General features: G+C 62.1%; 4 protein-coding genes across 8 annotated transcripts in view; 1 reads left to right on the plus strand and 3 right to left on the minus strand.

The window, feature by feature from the left end:
- Positions 1 to 4,749, minus strand: SDSL (serine dehydratase like). 2 transcript variants are annotated; one of them, XM_064726950.1, is made up of 10 exons: positions 4,681 to 4,749; positions 3,670 to 3,807; positions 2,962 to 3,115; positions 2,492 to 2,686; positions 2,351 to 2,390; positions 2,121 to 2,260; positions 1,798 to 1,886; positions 1,432 to 1,659; positions 1,230 to 1,354; positions 1 to 287 (listed from the first exon to the last, which is right to left on the minus strand). In XM_064726950.1, the coding sequence occupies exons 4-10, from the start codon at positions 2,666 to 2,668 to the stop codon at positions 94 to 96; spliced, it is 993 nt and encodes a 330-aa protein (XP_064583020.1). In that variant the 5' UTR covers positions 2,669 to 2,686; positions 2,962 to 3,115; positions 3,670 to 3,807; positions 4,681 to 4,749; the 3' UTR covers positions 1 to 93. The 2 variants fall into 2 exon arrangements, with proteins under 2 accessions (XP_064583020.1, XP_064583019.1); XM_064726949.1 differs by having other exon boundaries at positions 2,962 to 3,264.
- A 442-nt stretch (positions 4,750 to 5,191) lies between these two features.
- PLBD2 (phospholipase B domain containing 2) lies at positions 5,192 to 9,583 on the minus strand. The gene is made up of 12 exons (XM_064727002.1): positions 9,262 to 9,583; positions 9,043 to 9,136; positions 8,804 to 8,962; positions 8,298 to 8,398; positions 7,694 to 7,908; positions 7,531 to 7,625; positions 7,300 to 7,460; positions 6,676 to 6,771; positions 6,318 to 6,389; positions 6,066 to 6,218; positions 5,788 to 5,950; positions 5,192 to 5,679 (listed from the first exon to the last, which is right to left on the minus strand). The coding sequence occupies exons 1-12, from the start codon at positions 9,567 to 9,569 to the stop codon at positions 5,512 to 5,514; spliced, it is 1,785 nt and encodes a 594-aa protein (XP_064583072.1). The 5' UTR covers positions 9,570 to 9,583; the 3' UTR covers positions 5,192 to 5,511.
- A 1,151-nt stretch (positions 9,584 to 10,734) lies between these two features.
- On the plus strand, positions 10,735 to 16,244 carry SLC8B1 (solute carrier family 8 member B1). Of its 2 annotated transcripts, XM_064727038.1 has the most exons (15): positions 10,735 to 11,320; positions 11,736 to 11,888; positions 11,977 to 12,029; positions 12,123 to 12,180; positions 12,394 to 12,499; positions 12,592 to 12,759; positions 12,835 to 12,942; positions 13,025 to 13,081; positions 13,245 to 13,375; positions 13,520 to 13,661; positions 14,001 to 14,122; positions 14,288 to 14,441; positions 14,528 to 14,608; positions 15,096 to 15,160; positions 15,243 to 16,244. In XM_064727038.1, exons 1-15 carry the CDS (start codon positions 11,183 to 11,185, stop codon positions 15,438 to 15,440), a joined length of 1,734 nt encoding a protein of 577 aa, XP_064583108.1. In that variant the 5' UTR covers positions 10,735 to 11,182; the 3' UTR covers positions 15,441 to 16,244. The 2 variants fall into 2 exon arrangements, with proteins under 2 accessions (XP_064583108.1, XP_064583109.1); XM_064727039.1 differs by lacking the exon at positions 11,736 to 11,888.
- An 886-nt stretch (positions 16,245 to 17,130) lies between these two features.
- Positions 17,131 to 21,686, minus strand: part of TPCN1 (two pore segment channel 1) — a 42,254-nt gene continuing 37,698 nt past the window's right edge. For all 3 annotated transcript variants that reach the window (XM_064726611.1, XM_064726613.1, XM_064726612.1), the window contains 3 exons: positions 21,508 to 21,644; positions 20,722 to 20,802; positions 17,131 to 19,733 (listed from right to left, as the gene is read on the minus strand). In XM_064726611.1, coding sequence (XP_064582681.1) covers positions 19,611 to 19,733; positions 20,722 to 20,802; positions 21,508 to 21,644 — 341 coding nt within the window. In that variant the 3' untranslated portion in view covers positions 17,131 to 19,610. The remainder of the gene's footprint in view (positions 19,734 to 20,721; positions 20,803 to 21,507; positions 21,645 to 21,686) is intronic.

The raw sequence follows: 21,686 nt of genomic DNA on the forward strand, positions 1-21,686 counted from the left end.
CCCGCGTTCCCGAGCTTTATTTCTGTTCTTTGGGAAGGAAAGCGAGCCGAGCGCTCCAGGCGGGCTCTGCCGCACGCCGCGCCCTGCCCGGTGTCACTGCAGCCCCAGCTGGCTCTGCAGGGCCCGCAGCCGGCCCGTGTGGATGTTGCTGCCGCCGCACACCACGAGCAGCACGGGGCGCAGCGGGCTCGGCAGCCGCCCCTCGCTCTGCAGCCGCTGCAGCCGCCCCGAGTACAGCACGGCCAGGGGGGCTCCGCACGCCGGCTCCACCAGCGCCCGCTCGTCATCTGCGGGGACACAGCGGGACATGGGGCTCGCACCCAGGGACAGCTCGCCCGGCATCCGGGGGCCCCAAGGTCCGGAGGTGTCCCCGTCACCCTGACCCCAGTGTCCCCAGGGTCCAATGGTGTCCCTGTCACCCTGACCTCAGCGGTCCCCAGTGCCCGGCAGTGTCCCTGTCACCCCGACCCCAGGCTCCGGCGCTGTCCCTGTCACTCCCGACCCCAGTGGTGTCCCTGTCACCCCAACCCCAGTGTCCCCAGTGCCCGGTGGTGTCCCTTGTCACCCCGACCCCCCCAGCGTCTGGTAGTGTCCCTGTCGCCCTGACCCCAGTGCCCCCAGTGTCCGGCGGTGTCCCTGTCACCCGGATCCTGGCAGTGTCTCTGTCACCCTGACCCCAGTGGTGTCCCTGTCACCCTGATCTCAGCAGCCCAGCAGTGTCCCTGTCACCCCAACCCCAGTGTCCCCAGGGTCTGGTGGTGTCCCTGTCACCCCAACCCCAACGCCCAGCATTGTCCCTGTCACCCTCACCCCAGCACCCGGTGATGTCCCCGTCACCCTGACCCCAGCATCCCACAGTGTCCCTGTCACCCTGACCCCAGTGTCCCCAGTGCCTGGCAGTGTCCCTGTCACCACCCCAACCCCAGCATCTGGCAGTGTCCCTGTCACCCCGACCTCAGAGACCCCAGAGCTCGGTAGTGTCCCTGTCACCCTGACCCCAGGCTCCGACGGTGTCCCTGTCACCCTGATCCCAGCAATCCCCACGGTCCGGCGCTGTGCCTGTCACTCCCGACCTCGGCGGTGTCCCTGTCACCCTGACCCCAATGCCCAGAGGTGTCCTTGTCACCCTGATCCCGGCTGTATCCCTGTCACCCTGACCCCAATGCCCCCAGGCTCCGACGGTGTCCCTGTCACCCTGCCCCCAGCAGTGTCCCTGTCACCCCGCTCACCCAGGAACTGCTGCACAGCCCTCACGGCCTCCTCGTCCTGCACCACCTGCGAGATCACCTGGCACTCCCGGGCACATTCCAGCGCCCGCGCCGCCACCGTCTTGGCTCCCAGGCAGGTGGCCACGCTGGGACACAGGGACAATGCGGTCAAGGCGAGGACACCGGCGAGCCCTGCCAGCTCCCTGCACGCCCGGCTGCTCACCTGGTGATGTCGGGCAGGGTGACGAGCCGGCCGGCCTTGAGCGCCTCGTGGAAGCTGTGAGCGCCCAGCGTCTCGGCGGCGATGACGGGGACATCCTGCCAGCCCACCTGCTGCAGGCCGGCCACCACCCCGGCCAGCAGCCCCCCGCCACCCACCGCCACCACGATGGCGCCTGGCTTCTCCTCCAGAGAGTCCTTCAGCTCCCGGACCAGGCTGGCATGACCCTCCCTGCAGGGACAGGGACGGGAGGATGCAGCCCGGGGGCTTCCCAGGGATGGGGACAGGAGCTGAGGATGCAGCCCGGGAGCTCCCCTGGGTCCCAGGGATGGGGACAGGGGACAGGAGCTGAGCCCTGGCAGCACTCACCACACCAAGGGGTGGTCGAAGGGGGGGATGATGACCCAGCCCTCTGTCTTAGCCAGCTCCTGGGCTCTGCTGTTGGCATCATCCCACACCTGGTGAGGGCAAGGGGGGCTCAGCCGGGCTCCACAGAGCCCTCACAACCCCGGGTGGGTCCCTTGTCCCTGCAGGGCTGGGGGACACCAGAACGGGTGAGGGCTCCCAGGGTGACCCTGCTGCGATGCAGGGGATGCAGGAAGGTGACATTTCGGGATGGGCTTTGCACCAATGAGCAGCTGAGGTCAGGCTCAGCCCTCTCTGGACCCCCCCAGACCCCAATTTGGGGGTACCTTGCCGTAGACCTCGACAGTGGCCCCCAGTTCCTGCAGCTTGTGCACGGCGGTGGGGCCGCTGCTGCTGGGCACCACCACGGTGATGGGCATCGCCAGCTCCCGCGCCGCCAGCGCCGCCGCCAGCCCCGCGTTCCCTCCTGCCCAAAGGGAGGGGGCTCAGCCGCGGCTCGGCCCCCCCGCACGTCCCCACATCCCCCAGGAGCGTCCCCAGCTCGGGGTGGCGTTACCTGAGGAGCAGACGAAGTGGCGGCAGCCCTTCCTGGCAGCCTGAAAGGAGGAGAGGAACAGGGGAGGGGGCGGCTGTGTGCCCGCACTGTGCCCCCCGTGAGGGCAGCAGCACCCCCCGCACACCCCGTGCCCACACTCACAGCCTGGCACAGGTGCCCGATGCCCCGGATCTTGAAGGATCCCGAGGGCTGGACGTTCTCCATCTTCATGAAGACCTTGGTGCCCGCGGCCTTGGAGAGGGACAGGCTCTCCAGGACGGGTGTGACGATGTGGAAGGGCTTCTGGGGCTTCTGGCCCCCGGCCGGCTGGGCTGCCATGGCCTGGCAGGGGATGCTCTGCCAGGGACAGGCGGTGGAGTCACCAGCTGCTCCGATAAGGACAGGGCTGTCCCCAGTGTCCCCTCCCGTCTCTAGGATGCAGCAGCTCTCCCTGGAGGATCCCAACACAGGCTGTGCCACCCCCTCCTGCACCCTGGCGGTGTCCCCAGCCCCGGTGTCCCCAGGTGCACAGCTTGGCCTGTCCCTAGGCTGGGGTTACCTGCTTGTGCCATGGCCTGTCCCTAGGCTGGGATTACCTGCTGTCCTGGGGGATGTCCCCAGGCTGGGGTTACCTGCTGTCCCGGGAGATGTCCCTGCTTGTCCTCACCCACACACAGAGGGACAGGTGACGTCTGAGGGGCCGTGCCGGTGTCCCCAGGTCGCCGTGCTCAGCCGGGCAGGGGGCAGGGCTCGGACATTGCCCTGGTGTTCGCTGTTTGCTCAGCCCTGGGCGGGTTTTACAGCCGGTGACCCGCGGGGACAAACACGTGTGGCCCTGCCAGCTCTCACATGCCCTGAGACGGGATGTGGGCTCCCAGGAGATCGGGGAAGTGGAGAGGCAGCTCACAAATGAGAGGCAGCTCACTGGGTATTATCTGGTCCACACAAAAACACGTACCAGCAGATTTTAGGAGTTTTGCCCTGATATAGCCAGGGCAGCCTGCACACCCCAAACCCCAGCCAGAACACCTCTCATTGCCTCCAAACAGCCATCACACCCCTCTGCTCACCCTGCCAAGCCCCATCCCATGGCAGCCCTTCAATCTTCTCCCAGGTTCCCATCTCCAGCTGGGTGAGACCCCCGGGATGAGCCCCCCATCCAGCTGGCCATGTGGGCACCCCATGGACGAAGATCCCTTAGGGAGGGGCTGTCCCGAGTGACCCAGGCAGGGGCTGGCCCAGACCCAAGGCCCAGCAGCCCCCAGGCAGAGCAGGCAGAGCCCCCTCCCTCCCTCCCTCTGGGACCCCTCCTTGTCACCCAGCCCTGGTAAAAGTCCTACCTCTGCTCGGAGGGGCTGGTTCTGTGCACAGCAGGCAGGGAGGAGGAGGAGGGTGGGATCTGGAGGAAGGGCGAGCCCTGGCCCGCAGCCCCGCAGCCGCAGGAGGCTCCTCTGTGGTTCTTGGCAAGCTGGAGCAGCCTGGAAGCAGAGGGCACAAGGAGTCCTGAGGGAGGGACACAACTGGCACCAACACAGGCCAAACAGGGAGCACTGGGAGCCCCACAGCATGCCCAGCTCTGCACACAGCAGTGAAAACACAACATGGGATTTCAGTGCCCTGACCCAAACTGGGCTGCAAACCTCCCCAGAGCAGCAGTGCTGGCAGGCAGAGAGCAGGGACAGAGCTCTGGGGCTGCCCCGCTCCTCATGGGGCTGAGCTTTGGGGCCAACAGAACATCCCTGGGCTCCTGAGAGCAGCACAGAGCACAGCACTGCCCCTCTGCAGGACCACACTGCTTTTGGGACACAGGGGAAATGAGGAGAATTTCCTGAATAGGGGCACTGAGGGGACACAGCTCCAGTCCCTCTGGGGCCTTTGGAATGACTCCCTCACCTCATGCAGCCGCTTCCATGAGGGTGGGACAGCAGCAGGAGCCTGTCCCAGCTCACAGGGGTGAGGCTGGAGACCCCCTTGGGAGGACACCCCACATCCCAGCTCAGCCCCGGGTGCTCCAGGGTCCCTTTGCACCCCAAACCCACCTCCCTGTGCCTGTCCTGCTCCCCTTGGCTCCATCCCTGCCATGAGGAGGGCATGCCAGGCTGTCACCTGCTCACTTCCCTTGGCAAGCGTCCCTGGCTGACACTGTGGCAGCAGCTGGGATAGTTTTTAACAACTTTTTGTTTGTTTTTCCATGTTTAAGGAAACAAAAAAAGGGAATCAGCAACACTGTGGCATTTCCAGCATGGCCTGTTCCTCTTTGCTGCTCAAGAAGGAACCTCCCCATATGTCTGGGGAAACTGAGGCACAGGGAGCCCAAAAGCAGCCCCCCCACCATGGGGACACAGGCTTACCTGCAATGTGTCCCAGCACAGCAAGGCACAGACACCCCACCTTCCCCAGGGCACCCATGCCAGTTTTTGGGGGGCCAGCACCCCAACAGCCCAAGCTGCTCCCTCCCACCCCCCTGCAGCCCCCAGGGCCCCCCAGCCCCGGTGGGAACCCAGTGCCTTCAAAGCTCTGCCGAGGCACAGCTCATTAATCCCCCAGTAATGACCTCGTTATTCCTAACGAGCCAGAGCGGATCAAGGGAGCTGCCTAAGAGGATTTTGCAGCTTTTGGGGACGGGGCACACAGGTGCCAGAGGAGAGGAACACAAAAGGCAGGATGAGGATGGTCTCCCACTCCTGGGGGGTGAGAGTGGGGCTCCCCCATCCCACAGCAGAGAGCCCTGCACAGCCTGCACCCCAAAAGTCTCACTGGGCACAGGCCCTCCCACCAGCAGAGGAGATCACCCTGTTAATGGGGAGGGGGCAAGACCCCTGAGTGAGCCCATCCCTAACAAAGCCACCAGAGAGCCTCAGCAGAGGGCAAAGCACAGCCACCAGCACAGAGCACTTTATTATTTACCACAGCCAAACCAGCTCACTGCCCTCCTGTCCACACTGGGGGCGAGCCCCAGCCTCCCAGGATGCCCCTTTTCCAGGGAGAGCCCTCCAAACCGGGCATCAGAACCCAGGGAAGAGCCTGGAGAGCCCCACAGCAGGGAGGGGACACACTGGGCTTGTGCAGCACAGCCAGGACCCCCAGAGGCAGAAAGAACAGGGGGGACCCTGTTACACAGAGCTGAGACGCCTCAGAGGGATCCCCCACAGGACAGATGGACGGACAGGACCAGCGCCTGCTCAGTCCCAGTGGACCTTGACTGGGGGGAAGGTCCAGAGGTCGGGGTGGCCCATGTGGAGCAGGGAGCTGCAGGGGGATGTGCTCCAGCGGAAGGGTGGCACGTCATCCCACGCGGGGCCGCTGACTGCCACCAGCCCGAAGGTGGGCACCATGCCCGAGGAGGTGACCTGCAGAGGGCACACGGAGCAGGGCAGCGAGTCAGCACTGGGCACAGACAGGCTGCACAGCCCCAAAGGAGCCCCTGTGGGGTGGGCAGGGCTGCCTGGCGGGCACACCTTCATGTCGATGCCGCCGTGGCAGCGCTGGCGCAGGGCGGGGAAGGGGTAGGTGCCGTTGGCAGGGTTGAGGTCGGAGCGGGCAGAGATGGCGTTCTCGGCGTTCTGGGGGGGGTCACAGCCCCTGCACCGCGACAGGGGGTCCTGCAGGTAGTTGTTGGACCTGCAGAGGGAGGGGACAGAGCCCAGTGAAGACACAGAAAAACCCCACAGATCACAGAAAATCCCTTGGGGGAAGTTCCTCAGGGAATTCCAGGTGTGGGGTGCCCAGCACACACCGCATCAGGCGGATCATGGAGTCCAGGTCGTGGACCTGCGTCTGGTTCCGGCGGAAGATCTGGGCACGAGGGTTCTTGTCATAGGTGAACCAGTCACCGTATTTCCTCACCAGCTCCAGGTTCCCACTGGTGTTGAAGATCTGCTCGAAGTACCTGGGGAAGGGGAACCCAGCAAGCTGGCACCAAGGGGGTGTAAGGTGGGCACTGCTGCCTCTCCTTCCAGGGCAGGCCCCAGGGAGGGATGGCACTCACGGCACGTTGTAGCTGGCCCAGTATCCCTGCTGGTACAGCAGCTTTGTCTGGTCAGCCACCACCACCAGGCCCCTGTGCTGGGAGAAAGAGCATTGGTCAGAGCAGAGGGGGAAAAGTCACTGGGGATAGTGGGAGGCATGCTGGGCTGGGGGGAACACACACTGGGGGTCCCCGCCACAGCCAGCGGTGCTGGGCACCCATCACCTCAGTACCAGCACCCCAGAGCATTTAGCCACAGACAGGCCCCACTGCCCTGTGACCATCCACTGGGCTGGGCAGGCACCACCCTCAGAGCTTTCCCAAATGCACAGGGATGGAGAGGAGACAGCAGGGCTCAGGGAGGAATGGAGCCACTCACGGGATCTGCTCCAGCACGGTCAGCACGCCTGGCGGCGGGCTCGCTCTGCCCGGTGTGAAGGCATTGTAGTCCACCACCATCCACTGGTTGTTGTACCTGGCACGGAGAGCAAGGAATGCATCCCTCTGGCAGCCTGGGCACCCTCCATGCCATCCCACTGATGCCTTAAGTTTTAGCTTTTCTATTTTTCAGATTGTGTAGTTCTGACCTTCATATCAGGGGATGGTGAACTCTCTTTATAGAGCAGGGAGACAAAACAATTCCTTCTCTATCTAGGGACCAAGGACAAATGATCCAATTCTCAGGCCCAAGAGCATAAACAATGGCAGAATGAAGACAGAAAAACAAGAAGGATGGCACTTCATAACCTAAAGCTGTAAGTGGACAATTAACTCCAAGATGCAAATGGAGCAGAACTGATCAAAGTGAGAGACCCCGTGAGTGGTCGTGCATTTTGTGACCATTTTGGTTCATCCTGGGTGCAGCCCTGGCTGGGATCTTGTGCTGCCCAACGTGCATCCATTGAGGCTTTTAATAAATCCCTGCTTTATTCTTTACCCCTGTTGAGGATCAGCCTCCCCAAGGCCCCAGCATCCCTCCAGGCCCCACTCCCAGCCCACTCACGTGCCGCTGTTGAAGCGCTGGAACACCGCAGCCCACTCGGGCCCGCTACGGGCCAGCCTGTTGGCCACGATGTTCCTCAGCCACTCCAGCACGCTGCCCCGGGGCTCCAGGTACTTCCACAGGGCCGGGTTGTTGTTGCCAATGGTGGTTTCCAGCGTGACCTGCAGGGCAGGGAGCGATGGGGAGGGCAGCAGGGCCGGGGAGAGGTGCAGGAGGAGCAGCCCCACTCACCAACCCGCTGCTGAGGATGTAGAAGTCATCCATGGAGAAGATGGTGCCGGGGTAGGAGGAGAACACCTGGACACTCCCAGGGATCTGGGATTTGCCTGCAGGGGGGATGCAGAGTGTCAGAGGGGGGCTATGAGGTGCAGCCCCCCCAGCCCAGCCCACGCACCGCCAGCCGAGGCGCGGAAGGGCAGCGTGTACTTCTTGACGATGCGCAGCATGGCCTGGTAGGAGCTCCAGGTGTCGTGGGCCACCAGCAGGTCCCGCTGGCCTGGCAGCAGCTTCACCAGGGCCGAGCAGGAGCCCGAGCCCAGCACACGCTGAGGGGAGGAGCGGTTCAGGGCAGACTCCAGGTCCTCCAGGTCACCCCCCAGCTGCAGCAGCCTGGGGGGAAGCAAGGCATAAAATGTCAGGTGAGGGGTGCCCCAGGCCTGGAGCTGAGCTGGCTCAGAGCTCTCTGTCTGTCTGTCCATCTCCATCACCCCCCAGGGCAGGCACTTGTGCTGGCAGCACCCTGGTAGCATGAGCAGGGAGGAAAGGGGGAGCACTGAGGCAGGGGCTGTGGGGGGAACCCATCACCCATCCCCATGGCATGCGGAAGAGGACAACCTGCCTTAGCTCCGACCTGCCCCAGCAGCAGAAGACAAATGCCCAGAAAAGGTGGACCTGGAGTAGAACTGGCTGCTCCTGAACATGGAGAAATTGTCCCCACAGCACTCCAAACCCCGGGACAACCCTCCCCCACTCTCCCCCAGCTCTGAGAAGGAGCTTACAGGAAGCCAAAGGGTGCCAGGGTGATCCTGCCCCTGGGGAAGTCCAGGCGCCCGTTGTAGCTGTCCTCCAGCCCCTTCAGCTGCAGCAGGGCCAGGCGCACCTGGGGACAGGGGACAGAGCTGGCACTGGCTCCTGTGGGGAGGCAGGCTGAGAGGTTTTGGGGGACAGGCTCCCTCATTGCCCCAGGGGACAGAGCACATCAGTTGGGTCTCAGTGCTGCTGCAGAGGTACAGGGGGGAAGTGTCACTGTCAGCAAGGTCATGACTCAGCACCCACAGCCGAGGGTGACAAAGCCACCTCCTGTGCACCCCAACTGCAGCATGCGAGGTTCTGGCGAGGAGAAAGTCACGAGTCACCTCTCCTCACCCCAGGAAGGAGCATGAGCACATCCCTGTCATCCCACCTGGAGCTGGGCCAGGACAGCTGGCTGCCCTGTGCTGTGCTCTGGGTAAAAGGCCCAGGAGGACCCAGGGGGGCTCCCCTGGTGGGGGCTCCCCATCCTCACCTGGTGCCAGTACTCAGTGTCCTGCCCTTTCTCCATCTGCTCCTCCATCCAGGCCAGGTTGGCCTCCAGGTAGCTGCGCAGCTTCTGGCAGTACTCGCTCTCATACTTGAAGGGGCCGCAGTAGCCCACCATGGTGTTCATCCAGTGCATGTACATCAGCTGGGGACAGGGCAGGCTGTCACCGCCGGGGACAGCCCGGGAGCTACCGGGACACACGTTTCTGGACGGGTCCCCCTTACCTGCTCGGTGACGGCAGCCTCGGCGAGCCCGGCGGCGTAGGCCTGCAGGCTGTCATTGTACGAGGCGTTGGTGGCCACCTCCAGGAAGGCCCAGCTGTGGGGACACGGCCACGGGGGTCACGGGCACGGCTGGGACGGGGCACCCCACCCACCACGGCTCCCCCGCGGCCACCCCATCCCCGCTCAGCCCTGTCCTGTCCGGTCCGGCCCGGGTCATACCCGACGTGCGGGATGCGGTCATCGAGGCTGGCCCAGGCGACAGCAGCGGGGTGGCGGCCGGGGAGGACGCGCAGTCGCTCGGAGCCGGGCTCCAGCAGCACGGAGACATTGCGGGGCACCGGGGACGGGGCTGCGCCGGCCGGGACGGCGGAGAGCAGCGGGGAGAGGAGCGGGGAGAGGAGCGAGGAGAGCAGCGGGGACAGCAGCGGGGACAGCAGCGGGGACAGCAGCGAAGCCAAAAGCAGCGCCCCCGGAGCCGCCATGGCGGGGACACCGAGGGGCGGGGCCAGGGAGGGACCACGCCCCATCAGCACTGGCGCGCGTGAATGGGCGGGGATGGGCGGGGCTTCGCTGTGACCACGCCCCGCTAGGCTCTGTTGTATTAGCGGGGCGGGGCTGGATTGGGGCGGAGCGTCAGTGTGGCCGCGCCCTCATAGGAGTATCAACTGTATGGCCCGATTTGGGGGCGGGGCGTTGCATTCACCACGCCCCACAGCTCAGCTCTGTATAAACATCTCACAGGGCGGGGCCTGGGGCGGAGCTTCTGGCGTGGCCACGCCCCCAGCCACTCCGAGGCCGTGGGGATCCCTGTGACTGTCCCACAACGCCCCTGTCCCCCCATGCCACCCACGGCCCCACACTCATACCCACGGTCCCAGCCCCACACTCACACCCCCGCTCCCATCCCGCCTGTCCCAGCCCCACACTCTCAGGAGATGGGCGCAGGTTCCTCTCCCCGCCTTCGGGGGACACGCGTGGACCCCTCGTGTGAGCTGCCCCAGCCCGGCGTGTCCCCGTGCCGGGGGCAGGGGGCACACACGGGGCGCTGCTGCTTCCCTCGGGCCCCAGGGCCGCGGCAGCCCCGGCCTTGCGCAATTCCCTCCACCTCTGTCCGGGGGAAGGGCAGAAGGCTGCTTGGGGGGAAACGGGACAGGGTGGGAAATGGACCTTTGAATCCCACGGGTTTTTTAAATCCCATGGGTTCTTTGAATCCCCAGGGCTCTTTGAATCCTATGGGTTCTTTAAATCCCACGGGTTCTTTGAATCCCATGAGGGTCTTGTGGCTCCAGCCGTGACGGCCAACCTGCGCCCCACAAATATGGCACACGGGGCACGGCTGAGGCTGGGGTGTCCTGGAGCTGGGGACACCGGTGCGAAGAGGAGCCCGGTCCCTCTGAGGGGTGTATGACCGCCGGCCGAGGTGTGTGCAGCCCCGGTACCGAGCTGGTCCCACACGGGACACATCCCGCGCTGAGCCCGCCCGTTCTCAGGGCTCACCGTGTGGGGCTGTGTGTGGGCGCAGCCCGCAGGATGGCTGCCCGGCCTCGGAGGGCCGGCCCGGAGCACAGAGCCGCGTGTGTCCCCTGTGGGAGCCGGCCGTGCGGGAGAGTGTCGCTGTCGCTTTAAGGGCGGAGGGTGGCGGCCCCTTTAAGGCGGGGGGGCCGGCGGGGATCAGCTGCCCGCGCTCGGAGCGGGGCCGAGCCGACACGGTGGGGCCGCGCCGCGGGTGGGTTTCCCCCGGTACCCCCATCCATCCATCCCTGCATCCCCGCATCTCCGCCCGGGATCCCCCACACCCCCGGGGTCACCGTCCCCACCCGCCCCGCTGCCTCTCTGTCCCCTCCCTGTCCCCTCCCTGCCCTCGGGGGTGCCCCTGGTCCCTCTCCGCGGGGTGTGGGTGCCATTCCCCCGGGCTGAGCCTCCCCAGCGCAACTTGCCTGCGGGAGGCTCTGCTTTTTATCCTTTTTATTATTTTTAGCATTAATTATAATATCCAATTTTACTATTCATTTTTACCCCCTCCTGGCCCCGCCCGGGGAGCGCGGGATGGGGCTCGGGGGGCAGCCCCCGCTCGGTGTCCCCGGAGAGCGCTGCCCGTGGTAGGTGTCCCCGGGGCTGTCCCCGCCAGGGACAGGGCACCATGGGGCAGGGACCCGCGGGGCTGCCCGGGGCGCTCAGCCTGCCCGGGGCGCTGCCAGCCGGGGCCCCGCTGCTGCTGGACGCGGGGCACACGGTCCCTCCCGCGGGGAATGCTCTGAGCCACGCACGGAGCCTGGATGTAAGTCTGGGGATTTGGGGTGTGCACCGGGAGGGATTTGGGTGCTGCCGGGGTGGTGGGGTCCCGTCCCGTCCCTGCTTGCATGTCCTCACTATCGCAGCAGGGATCTCACCCGGATTTCCTCCGCTGCTGGTTTTCTTCTCCGAAAACCTCTCTGCTGCCAGGCCGGCGCCTTCCCATGGCCCGGGGTGGGTGTGGGCTGTGTGGGGACATGGATGGGGTGGGGACAAGGGTTTGCACCTCTGCTGGCCCTGGCACAGCCCTGCACCCACGCACGGGTAGCTCAGGTGGGGAAACTGAGGCAGTGACCTGGCAGAGCGGCCCCATGGCAGCGCCTGGGGGGGCAGTGTCCCCTCGGGGTGGGCAGTGTCCCCTCGGGGAGGCCCGGCCGAGCACCCTCCGCTGTGCTCCGCAGTGCTGGGAGGTTCGGGAGCACAACAGCTCCGAGTGGTGCCACTTCATCCGGAGCAACCCCGACTGCCGGCTCGACGGGGGCTTCCTCGACTACCTCGATGGGGTTTTCTGTGTCTTCCCGCCCCGGCTGCTGCCCCTGGCTGTCACCCTCTATGTAAGGACCGGAAAGGGCGGTGCTGGGGATGCTGTGCTAGGGGGGTGTGTGGTGGGGACCCCAGTGACCCCTTTCTGTGCCACTACAGGCTCTCTGGCTCCTGTACCTGTTCATCATCCTCGGTGTGACAGCAGAGAAGTTGTGAGTTGCCCTGCAGAGGAGGGGACTGTCCCCAGAGTGAGCAGGAGCCCCAAGTAGCCCCATCACCTCTCTGTCTCCTTTCTGCCCTTCCAGCTTCTGCCCCAATTTATCAGCCATCTCCACCAACCTGAAGCTGTCCCACAACGTGGCAGTATCCTTGGCAAATCAGGCAGGAGGGATGTGGGGACAGGGCAGGGGAGGTGACCATGACAGGGTCACTTTGTGTCCCCTTGGTGCCGTGCCAGGGGAAGCCCATTGGAAGGTTACAGTGGGACGAGCAGTCATGTGCTGGCACTGGACAGAGGTGCACAGACCCATGTTCCCAAAGACCCACCAGGTCTTTTCCTTGACGTCCCCTCTCCATGGTGTCACCTTCCTGGCCTTTGGGAATGGGGCCCCTGATGTCTTCAGTGCTGTGGTGGCTTTCTCTGACCCCCGGACAGCAGGGCTGGCCATCGGGGCCGTCTTTGGTAAGGGAGCCCCAGTGCCATGTCCTCACAGGGTGACATTTTGGGTTTGTGGGATGTTCCCCTGTCCCAGGAGAGTCCCCCTGTGTTGGCAGGTGCCGGTGTGTTTGTGACCACGGTGGTGGCCGGGGGCATCGCCCTGGTCAAGCCCTTCACGGCCGCCTCCAGGCCCTTCCTCAGGGACGTCATCTTCTACATGGTGGCCGTCTTCCTCACCTTTGTGGTGCTCTACCTGGGCAGGATCAGGCTGGGAGAGGCTCTGGGTGAGCGCTGGGGGAGCTGGGCATGGTGGGAGCAGCCCGGGGTGCCGTGACTCCCCCATGACTCCCCCATCTCAGGTTACCTGGGGCTCTACGTGTTCTACGTGCTCACCGTGGTGCTCTGCACCTGGATCCACCGGCGGCAGCGCGGGGACGGGCTGGCCCCTCCCGGAGCCTGGGAGCCAGGTAAGGGCTGCCCAGCTGGGATGGGACCCTCGAGGTGCTGGGGCGCCCTTCCAGTGCCCCTGCTCTCTCCTCTTCCCCACAGAGATGCCGACAGATGTGGAAGAGCCGGAGCCCTCGAGCACAAACAGCGGGGACTATGGTATGTTGTTCTCTATGGGATCAGGGCTGGCTCTGCTCTGTCCTCGGGGGTCCCAGAGCCCCCCAGTGACTGAGCCCGTGGGGTGACAGCCCGTGGGGCAGGGGGAGCTCTCTGGGGACACGCAGGGAGCCCCCAGCCCGCTCAGCCCCGTGGCATCTCCTAGGGGAGGAGTACCGGCCCCTGCTGCCCTCCCGGGAGAGCTCCCTGCGCATCCTCGCCTCGGCCCTCAGCCCCCTGGACTACCGCAAGTGGAGGAGGAAGCCCTGGTACTGGCGGCTCTTCAAGGCCTTCAGGGTGAGTGGGGGGCAGGAGGAGCCCCCCAAGGGGCATCCCCATCCCTGCTGGCCCCTGGGGCTCTGTCTCCCCAGGGCTTTGGGACAGGGGCAGTGGGTTTGGGAGCACCTTGCAGGGTGTGCCAGGTGGCTGTCCCCATGCCAGGTGCCCGTGGAGCTGGTGCTGCTGCTCACCGTTCCCGTTGTGGACCCCGACAAGGATGACCTGAACTGGAAGAGACCCCTCAACTGCCTGCACATCGTCACCAGCCCCCTGCTCTGCGTCCTCACCCTGAAATCAGGCGCCTGTAAGAGCCTGGGGTGGTCCCAGCTTGCAGAAGGGACAGGACTGAGAGGCCACCAAAGCCCTGGGGACTGCAGGAGCCCATCAGAGCTGCTCCCCGTTGTGGGTAGCAGGGAAGAGCCAAGCTGTGTTTGCAGCTGGATACACCCTGACAAGGCTGGGGGGCTTGGATCCCCCAGCATCCAGGTCCTGGGGGGAAAATGGAGAAGGCCTGGCCTGCCTGGGGAAACTGAGGCACGGAGGGGAGCAGCTCTGTGGGGGCATAGGGCAGAGGTGGCTGTAGCTGACAAGGCTTTGCCTCCACCTCAAGCCTCTCTGTTCCTCCTCTCCCCACCATGTGCAGATGGGCTCTACCAGATCCAGGGCATCTTCCCAGTCTGGGCACTGGTCACACTGGTTGCCTCTGCCCTGGCCCTCATCATCTTCATCACCACAAGCAACGAGGAGCCACCCAAGTACCACTGTGTAAGGTGTCCCCCAGCCCTGGGCACCCACCAGGGACCAGCACAGCCTGCTCCATAATGGGGCAGAGCAGGAAGCTGGAGCTCTCTCCCAGTTTCCAATGCCCCAGGAGGTGTGCAGGGTCCTGTGGGATGCACACAGGGACCAGCTTGCTCCTCTTCCTGTCAGGTGTTTGCCTTCCTTGGGTTTTTGGCCAGTGCCATGTGGATCAACGCCGCGGCCACGGAGCTGGTGAACATCCTGCGCACCCTGGGCATCATCTTCCAGCTCAGCAACACCGTGCTGGGCCTCACACTGCTGGCCTGGGGCAACAGCATCGGGGGTGAGGGCTCTGCTGCTCTCAGTGCCCCCCTGGCACACGCTGGGGTGCCCCTGCCATGCCCCAGGTCTCCTTTTGTCCCTCCACAGACACCTTCTCCGACCTCACCATGGCCCGGCAGGGCTATCCCCGCATGGCCTTCTCCGCCTGCTTCGGGGGCATCATCTTCAGTATCCTGTGTGTGCCAGGGCCAGGGTGCTGCCACGTGGGGCAGGAGCTGCCCCAGTTTTCCCTGCCTACAGCCCAGGAGAGCCCCTTGTGCTGTGGGATCCCTGCAGAGGAGCTGGGATCCATCCCAGAGTCCCTCCAACGCTGGCAAAGCCCACGGTGTTCCCACAGTGCAAGGGGACAGTGAGGGGTTTGGGAGGGGCAGGGACACCACCAGCAGCACCCCCCTGAGGGTACAGGACCCACAGCTGCCCCAGCTGGGCGGGAGTTTGGGCTGGAGTGTGGCAGATTTGAGATTTTACAAAGGGAAGGAGGGGAGGGGGCTGGCTGTGCATTGCTCAGGTGGGTTTTGGGTGAAGCCTCTCCTCGAGTGCTCAGGGTGGCATTCAGCGCAGAGAGAGAGAGAATGCTTCAGCCATGCAGGAAGGAGGAGGATGGGGGGCAGAGGCACGGGCTCAGTGCTGTGTGTCCATCCTGAACGTGCTGCAGACATCCTGGTCGGCGTGGGGCTGGGCTGCCTGCTGCAGATGACCAGCAGCCAGCCGCTGGTGAAGGTAAGGCCGTGGTGACACGGTGACACGGGCCAGGCTGGCAGCAGGAGCCGTTGTCACCGCAATCACGCTGCTGTCCCCACAGCTGGAGCCCGACAGCCCCCTGGTGTGGGTGCTGGCCGGGGCGCTGGGGCTGAGCCTGGTGTTCTCCTTGGTGACGGTGCCGGCGCAGTGCTTCCAGCTGGGACAGCCCTACGGCGTCTGCCTCATCGCCTCCTACCTGCTGTTCCTGTGCGTGGCCCTGCTCACCGAGTTCAGGGTCATCCATTTCTCCACCCCCTGAGCGGCTCCAGCCCCGGAGCTCGCTCTGCCTCCCACTGCAGCGGGGCCTGGCCGTGCCCTCCCTGTCCCTGCCAGGGGACAAGGGCACCTCCACCTCACCGTGCTGCTGGAGCTGCCAGCCAGCCCTCGGGCCCTGCTGTGCTCTGGGGAAGGAGCTCTCGGTGCCCACATCCTCTCCTTTCATCTGTAATTTAGGGAACTCTGGGCAGGAGCAGCATCAAAACCTTAGCTGTGTCAGGGGGCAGAGCAGGAGCAGGGGATGGGGAAGCTCCAGCTCGGGGGCACAGCAGGGGAGGTTCTGCTCCTGAGCTCCCTGCCACGCTCTGGGACAGAGCTGGGGCAGTCGAGAGTGGGTTTTGCCTCCTCAGCTCACCTTCCCCCCCTGAGCTCCCTGCCACGCTCTGGGACAGAGCTGGGGCAGCACAGGGTGGCACTGCCACGGCCCAGGCACACATCTGTCCTCAGGAAGGACTGTCCCTGTTGGCACCATGGGCTGGAGCAGCAGACAGGGCACAGCCAGACAGGGTTAAGGGGACACAGTGCTCCAGGGATGCACTGGGTTTAGTGCAAGCAAAGCCTGAGGGAAGAACAAACACCAAACCAAGGGAGGTTGGTTTTTCCCCTGCTTTTTTTAGTAATGTTTTTCAACCTGAGTTTCAGATCCTACTTTTCTCCTCCTCCTGGGGTGGGCAGAGCTGTAGGAAAGGACTTGGAGGTTTCCACACACAGTGTTGACCTCTGGCAGGACTAGATTTAGGCACTGTAAAAAATTGCAATAAAAAAACAAACACCAACAGAAACCCAACCTTGACTTTTGCCTGCTGCAAGGGCCTTTGCTCCTGCTCTGTGCTGGTCTGACTCAGCCCTTAGTCAGCACAGAGCCTTTGGGGTGAGGAGCCTGGGACACCCAGAGAGGTTTTTCCCAAGGGACTGGGGAAGTGGTTTCCAGTAGCCGATGTCCCAAGAGCAGTCACGTGCTGTCACACTGGGAACGGGGTCAGCACGGCTCAGCCCTGGGGACAGGGACTCCTGCAGGGTCCACAGTGCCAGGAGAATGGGGGTGGGCTGGGGGTGCTGCTCCCAGCTGGAGAGGACACAGGAACAGGCTGGAAAGTAAATTGTCACTCCACATCCCTGCCCCAAGGGAGAGAGGGGTGTTGAGCAAGCACCACAACTGTCAGACCTGCTTCCTCCTCCTTTCCTTCTGGGCCTGAGGAGCATTTCTCCTTTTTCTAACAGACGCCAGCAGCTTTCACAAAAAAATAACCCTCCCTGTGCCCACAGCCCTTGGCTCTGCCCTGACCCTGCTCTGGCAGCAGCTGCTGGAATGATCCGGGACACAACGCCCACTTCCTGCCACAAAAGCAATCCAAACCCTGGCATGTGTCCCAGACAGAGGTGCAGGGTCAAACACCCCTGCTGGCCTCAGCACTGCACCTTAAAAAACCCAACTTTGAAAGAGTTATCTTGATGTTTAGGGAAAAAGCTGGCAGGGGGAAGGCAGAAGGGAAGGCAGGCTCTGTAATGTCCTGGAACAGGAATGTGGAGCAGCTCAGTGAGGCATGCACACAAAATATTCTCAACACAAGCACTTGCCACCAGAGAGGGCAGGCAGGCTCCTCTTCAAACACTGGAAATGCTCCAGCTTGGCCAACCCCACCTCTGGAATAACAGGGCAAGGAGGAAAGGAAGCCTTTACGAAGCCGAGGATGCTCTTTATTAGTGCGCCTGAAAAAAATCTAGAGAACATCTGACAGACACGTCCATAAAATCAGGTTTTTTATAAACAAAACGCCAGCATACAAAATCCTGCAGTGCTTCCTCCCGTGCTCCCTACAAAATGATTGTCTCCATTGTCAGTCTGTGTGTGGGGGGAGGGAGAGGAGGATAAATAGAAGGGGATGCCCCGTACTCGAACTTTGTTTCCTTCCAAAGTCATATGGAAGAAGCAAACTGCTGCTGCCCTCCTTGGTTATACAAAAATAATGAACACAGGGGGTATGTGGGGGAGGATCAACACCTTGGAGGCAGCACCCTGACCCCCAGCCCTCCAGGGAGCCCTTTATTGCATGATCAGCCCTCAGTGCCTTCCTCAGCACAGCTTAAAGCCACAGCTCTTTTCACACCCAGAAAACAACCCCCAAACAAAAAAAAAAAAGTCACTGATAGCCCTGCCAGGAGAAATCAGCTGTAGGGGAATGTGGAGATTAACCACAGCCACATTTTTTTCCCCACTAACCTTCATAATGCTCATTCACCCTGGCCACAAGTTAAAGCACAATAAACACCCTCCCCTGCAGCCCCAGGACTAATCTGGATAAACCTCCCAGGCTGCCACTCCATGCAGAGCAACTGCAAGAGCAACAACTGCTCTGCTCCTTCATTTGTGGTTGAATTTATGGTTTGGAAAACAGCCCTTTAAGGTCCTTCATGGGTCAGCTCAGAAGCAGTCTCATACCTGCAAGTATCCAGAAAGAAAACAAAGAGTTGCCGTGAGGCACCCGGGGAGTTTGGAAAGGGTTGGGAGCAGCCACTGGTGCGTGTGTGCTGCTCTGCCACTCCTTCCAAGGGCTCCCACCGTGCCATGGAGGGAGAGGTTTCCAGAAGCAGCTCTGTCTTGCCTCCCTCTGAAAGTCTCACCCACCCAGAAATGCTCCTGAGCTGCCCAGGTGGGATCAGCCCTCTCCTGCTGTCCTCGTGCCACGAGGTGAGGCCACCAAGGACAGGCATGTGGGACAAGGGGATGGGGACACACATCTCCCACGGCCTGGGGCACTGGGAGAAGGGGGAAGCCTCCTCAGGAAGCTCCACTCTTAATCTGAACCTGAGGAAAGATCAAACAGCAAGAGGTGAGGGAACCTCCCAGCTGCCAGGGAGTGTCAGCCCTCAGAACTTCCAGTGCTGACAGGGAAAAGAGGGACTTGGAGAGACAGGTTCAAAGGTGACACAACTGCCACAATCCCTCAAACGTGGCAGAGCTGGGAAGGGATCCCTTCTCCCCCTTTCTCCTCATCCTTCAGCTCTCAGGTGCAGAAAAGCAGACAGGTGAGAAGAATCCTTGACTTCCATGTTCCTCCTGCATCCCCAACCCAGGGGAACAGTTGAGCTCTTCAGTGGATCCTCCCAACACCTGACTGAGCTGAACTTTTCCAGCCTGAGAAACATTCCTGCAAGGGAGGAGCCCCACTCTGGGCTGGGAGTTGCTCAGCTGGAATGAGGACTGACCAGCAGGAGTGTGTGATGCCCAGGAGCTCTGCTTAACCCGGAGCCAGGCAGAAAAAAGCCAGACTTGGAGCTGCAAACCCTTCCACTCTCCTTCCCAGCCATTTATCCCAGCTAAGGACCTGACAGAGAGGTTTCACAGGGCAGGTGGCCAAGTGGCAGAGCCCCACAGCCATGTCACCCTCAGAACACCCCTCCCTGAGCAGGTACAGCTCTGGGGTTGGCAGAGGTGACTCCAAGCCCAGGGCAGGGCTGACCAGCAGTGATGCAGAGACAGAGTTCCCAAAGCCCTGTCCCACCTATGGCCATAGCATGATGAGGTGCTGGCCCTCAGTTCTGCCTCAGAACTACTTGGGGACAGCAAAATTCAGTAATCAGAGCTGGAGCTACTACAGAGCTGGAGCTACTGCTGGAGTGCATCTAGGAGTGCCAAAAGGGAGGGGGAGGGCAGGCTGCCCTTCCAAAAGTGCTGAGATTTCACACCACCTCCCCTTTCTTTGCATAAGGAAGGTGGAGCAGAAACAAAAGCTCACTCCCTGATCTTTTGTCCCTAGGTTAATGGTACCCTTTGAGCAACAGGGATCTTCCAAAAGGGCCCAAGTTTTGCTGTTAAGCAGGTGACTTCAGCGAATTCCCTGCTGTTAATGGATTACACATCCCTTTCCCCAAGGTCTGTTAGTGCTAAGACAAGCAGCAGCAGCAGCTGGAGCCTGGGAAGGGGCTCAGAGGGACAAGGGCTCTGCTCTGCCCAGATGTGCATCACATCTGTGTGCAGCAGCCTTTCCCCCGAGCCCCCTGAGCCTCTGGCTTCTCAGCAACCACTGCTGGGGGCAAGGTTTGATCCCTACACTGGTACACTGACAGATCTATATACACCCTCCCAAAGTCCAGGCAGGCTGGGCAGGAACACTCTAGGTTATTGCATAGAAGGTGGCTGTGTTAGCTGGGCCTAAATGACAGTCTGGGAGCGCTGCCGGAGGCTCAGGGGCTTCAGGGAGCTGCTGGCAGCAGGTGCAGCCTCTTGCACTGGGGGCTGGGATTCCTCCTTCCTGGAGTGCTCCTCATACCATTCCTGCAAGAGGGGAGGAGACAGGCAGGGATTAGGATCACCCCAAAAGGGCAGAGCCTGCTGTCACTGCGATTTTTCCAGGCACAGAGGGCTCTTCCCAAAGCCCTGGGTGCAGCCTAACAGCCCAGCTAACTGCAGCATGCCTGTGGGGCATGCACTGGGACCAAGGGAACATGCCACCCTCAGGATGCCCCTCCTGAACACCCAGGCCTTGAGGATGGCTGTCCCCATGCTGTCTGGGACTGGCAGAGCAGCACCCAGGGTGCCCAGGATGTCACATCCCTCAGGCACAGACCAAGCAGAACACACAGGGAGTTTCTCTGCAGGTGACCCAGCCCCATGGTAATAATGTGTATTTTCCTTAGGGGGACTCAAGACTCATCCCCAGTCTGTCTGCTCTGGAGACAAAGGACACATTCAAATGGTTATAAGATTAGTTTTTTTCAGCACTAATCATTAGCCTATGACCTTCAACTGCCTTTGGCAGTGACCAAACCCATGGCAGAAAGCTCCTGACCATGGGTGGCACTGGCAGGAAGGTGCTGCTAAAACTCCAGGGAATCTGCTGATTTACCTGTCTCCCATGCTGTTCAGCCTGCAAACCAGGCAGGCCAGCCTGGGACAAGCCAGCCTTGCTTTCTGTGTCAGGCAGACACACCTAAGCTCACACACAACCACATTCCAGAGGTTTAAGAGCTCTGTGCTCAGCAGCCAAGCCCTGGGCAGCACCAAACTGTGCTCACAGCCCCAGCAGACACCTGGGGAGCCCAGGGCAGCTCAGCACAGCAGGAGGGCCTGTGCACACCCCCAGGGTGGTCACTGTCACTGGCCTGTCACACCTGCACCCACTGAGGAGCTCTGATGTGCCCTGTGGGGTAACAACCCCTGGGCTCAGAGGAAAGCAGTGCCCAGTGTTTGACAGGATGGGCTGTTATTCCAGGGAATGCTCTCACCACAGACCTGCTGGCAGCTCCAGCTCAGCCCCACATACCTGGATCTCCTCCTCATACATCTTCATACTCAGGTCACTCTTGGTCCTGGACCTGCGTCCCAGGAACACTGTGGACATTTGCTGGAGAGGTGGGGAAGGAGGAGGAAACACCAAGACAGACATTCATCAGTCACTGAGCAGCTGGATCTGGCCTGGAACTTCCTTCCTGTGGACTCCCATCACCCACTGATGAGCTCAGGCCATCCCAGGCTCCTTCTGCTGCCACCTGAGAGGCTGCAGCCCCTGTGCCATGGTGACACAGGGGTACCATGGCCACTGTTAAAACAACCACTCAGCTCTGCCCAGCTGCATGACACAACAGTTCTGAGACAACAGCTCATCTTCCCAGTGTAGAATGTTTTAGAATGGAAGCATAAGCAGTGCCATGGAGAAAGGAAGGGTCAGGAATCAGTGCCATCATGTTGCTGCATAATGCTCCAGGACTGTCCCAGCCTCAGGGCTCTCTGATGGCACAGAGGGACAAGCAGCAGAATTATGAGAGAGGGGCTTCCTTAGGGGAAATATAAATATGCTTTCTTTCCAGTCAGCAGGGGCCAGGACAGCTCTTAGGGAAGTTTTCAGGCAGCAGGGACCAGACTTTGTCAAGGCTATTCAAGGAGCAGCTGCTGCTTTTCCAGAGCAGCAATATTCTGTGATGCTGCAGTTCCTCCAGCAGCTCAGCCCTCAACACTACACAAGCAGGTGGATCTTCTCTCTCCACACAGACACAGTGGCCCTGGCACACCTCCCTCCCTGAAGGTGAGAACTCTCAGTGTTTCCTCTTACCCCATATTTGTCCATCTGCAACACAATCTTCTGCAGCTGAGCTGTTTCAGTGGCAGCTGAAGTCCTCTTGTACAGCTCAATTATGCCAATCACCTCCTCCTTGGAGATCTCCTTCTCCAGAACAATGCCATTGTCTTCTGGAGAGGCAAGAAACAGAAAGAGGGGGGCAAAAAAAGTCA

Source organism: Zonotrichia leucophrys, chromosome 15 (genome assembly GCF_028769735.1).
Source record: "Zonotrichia leucophrys gambelii isolate GWCS_2022_RI chromosome 15, RI_Zleu_2.0, whole genome shotgun sequence".
NCBI lineage: Eukaryota > Metazoa > Chordata > Aves > Passeriformes > Passerellidae > Zonotrichia > Zonotrichia leucophrys.

What these genes read in the sequence shown, in the direction of transcription:
- SLC8B1 (XM_064727038.1), top strand. Translation starts at nt 11,183, where the DNA reads ATGGGGCAGGGACCCGCGGGGCTGCCCGGGGCGCTCAGCCTGCCCGGG. An exon ending in GGCCATCGGGGCCGTCTTTG is followed by an intron (nt 12,500 to 12,591) that starts GTAAGGGAGCCC and finishes CTGTGTTGGCAG; the next exon opens with GTGCCGGTGTGTTTGTGACC. An exon ending in TCCCGGAGCCTGGGAGCCAG is followed by an intron (nt 12,943 to 13,024) that starts GTAAGGGCTGCC and finishes TCTTCCCCACAG; the next exon opens with AGATGCCGACAGATGTGGAA.
- SDSL (XM_064726950.1), bottom strand. Translation starts at nt 2,668, where the DNA reads ATGGCAGCCCAGCCGGCCGGGGGCCAGAAGCCCCAGAAGCCCTTCCAC. An exon ending in CCACTTCGTCTGCTCCTCAG is followed by an intron (nt 2,261 to 2,350) that starts GTAACGCCACCC and finishes CCCTTTGGGCAG; the next exon opens with GAGGGAACGCGGGGCTGGCG. An exon ending in CTGTCGAGGTCTACGGCAAG is followed by an intron (nt 1,887 to 2,120) that starts GTACCCCCAAAT and finishes TGCCCTCACCAG; the next exon opens with GTGTGGGATGATGCCAACAG.
- PLBD2 (XM_064727002.1), bottom strand. Translation starts at nt 9,569, where the DNA reads ATGGGGCGTGGTCCCTCCCTGGCCCCGCCCCTCGGTGTCCCCGCCATG. An exon ending in CTGGCACCCTTTGGCTTCCT is followed by an intron (nt 7,909 to 8,297) that starts GTAAGCTCCTTC and finishes GCTTCCCCCCAG; the next exon opens with GCTGCTGCAGCTGGGGGGTG. An exon ending in TGGGCCAGCTACAACGTGCC is followed by an intron (nt 6,219 to 6,317) that starts GTGAGTGCCATC and finishes CCCCTTCCCCAG; the next exon opens with GTACTTCGAGCAGATCTTCA.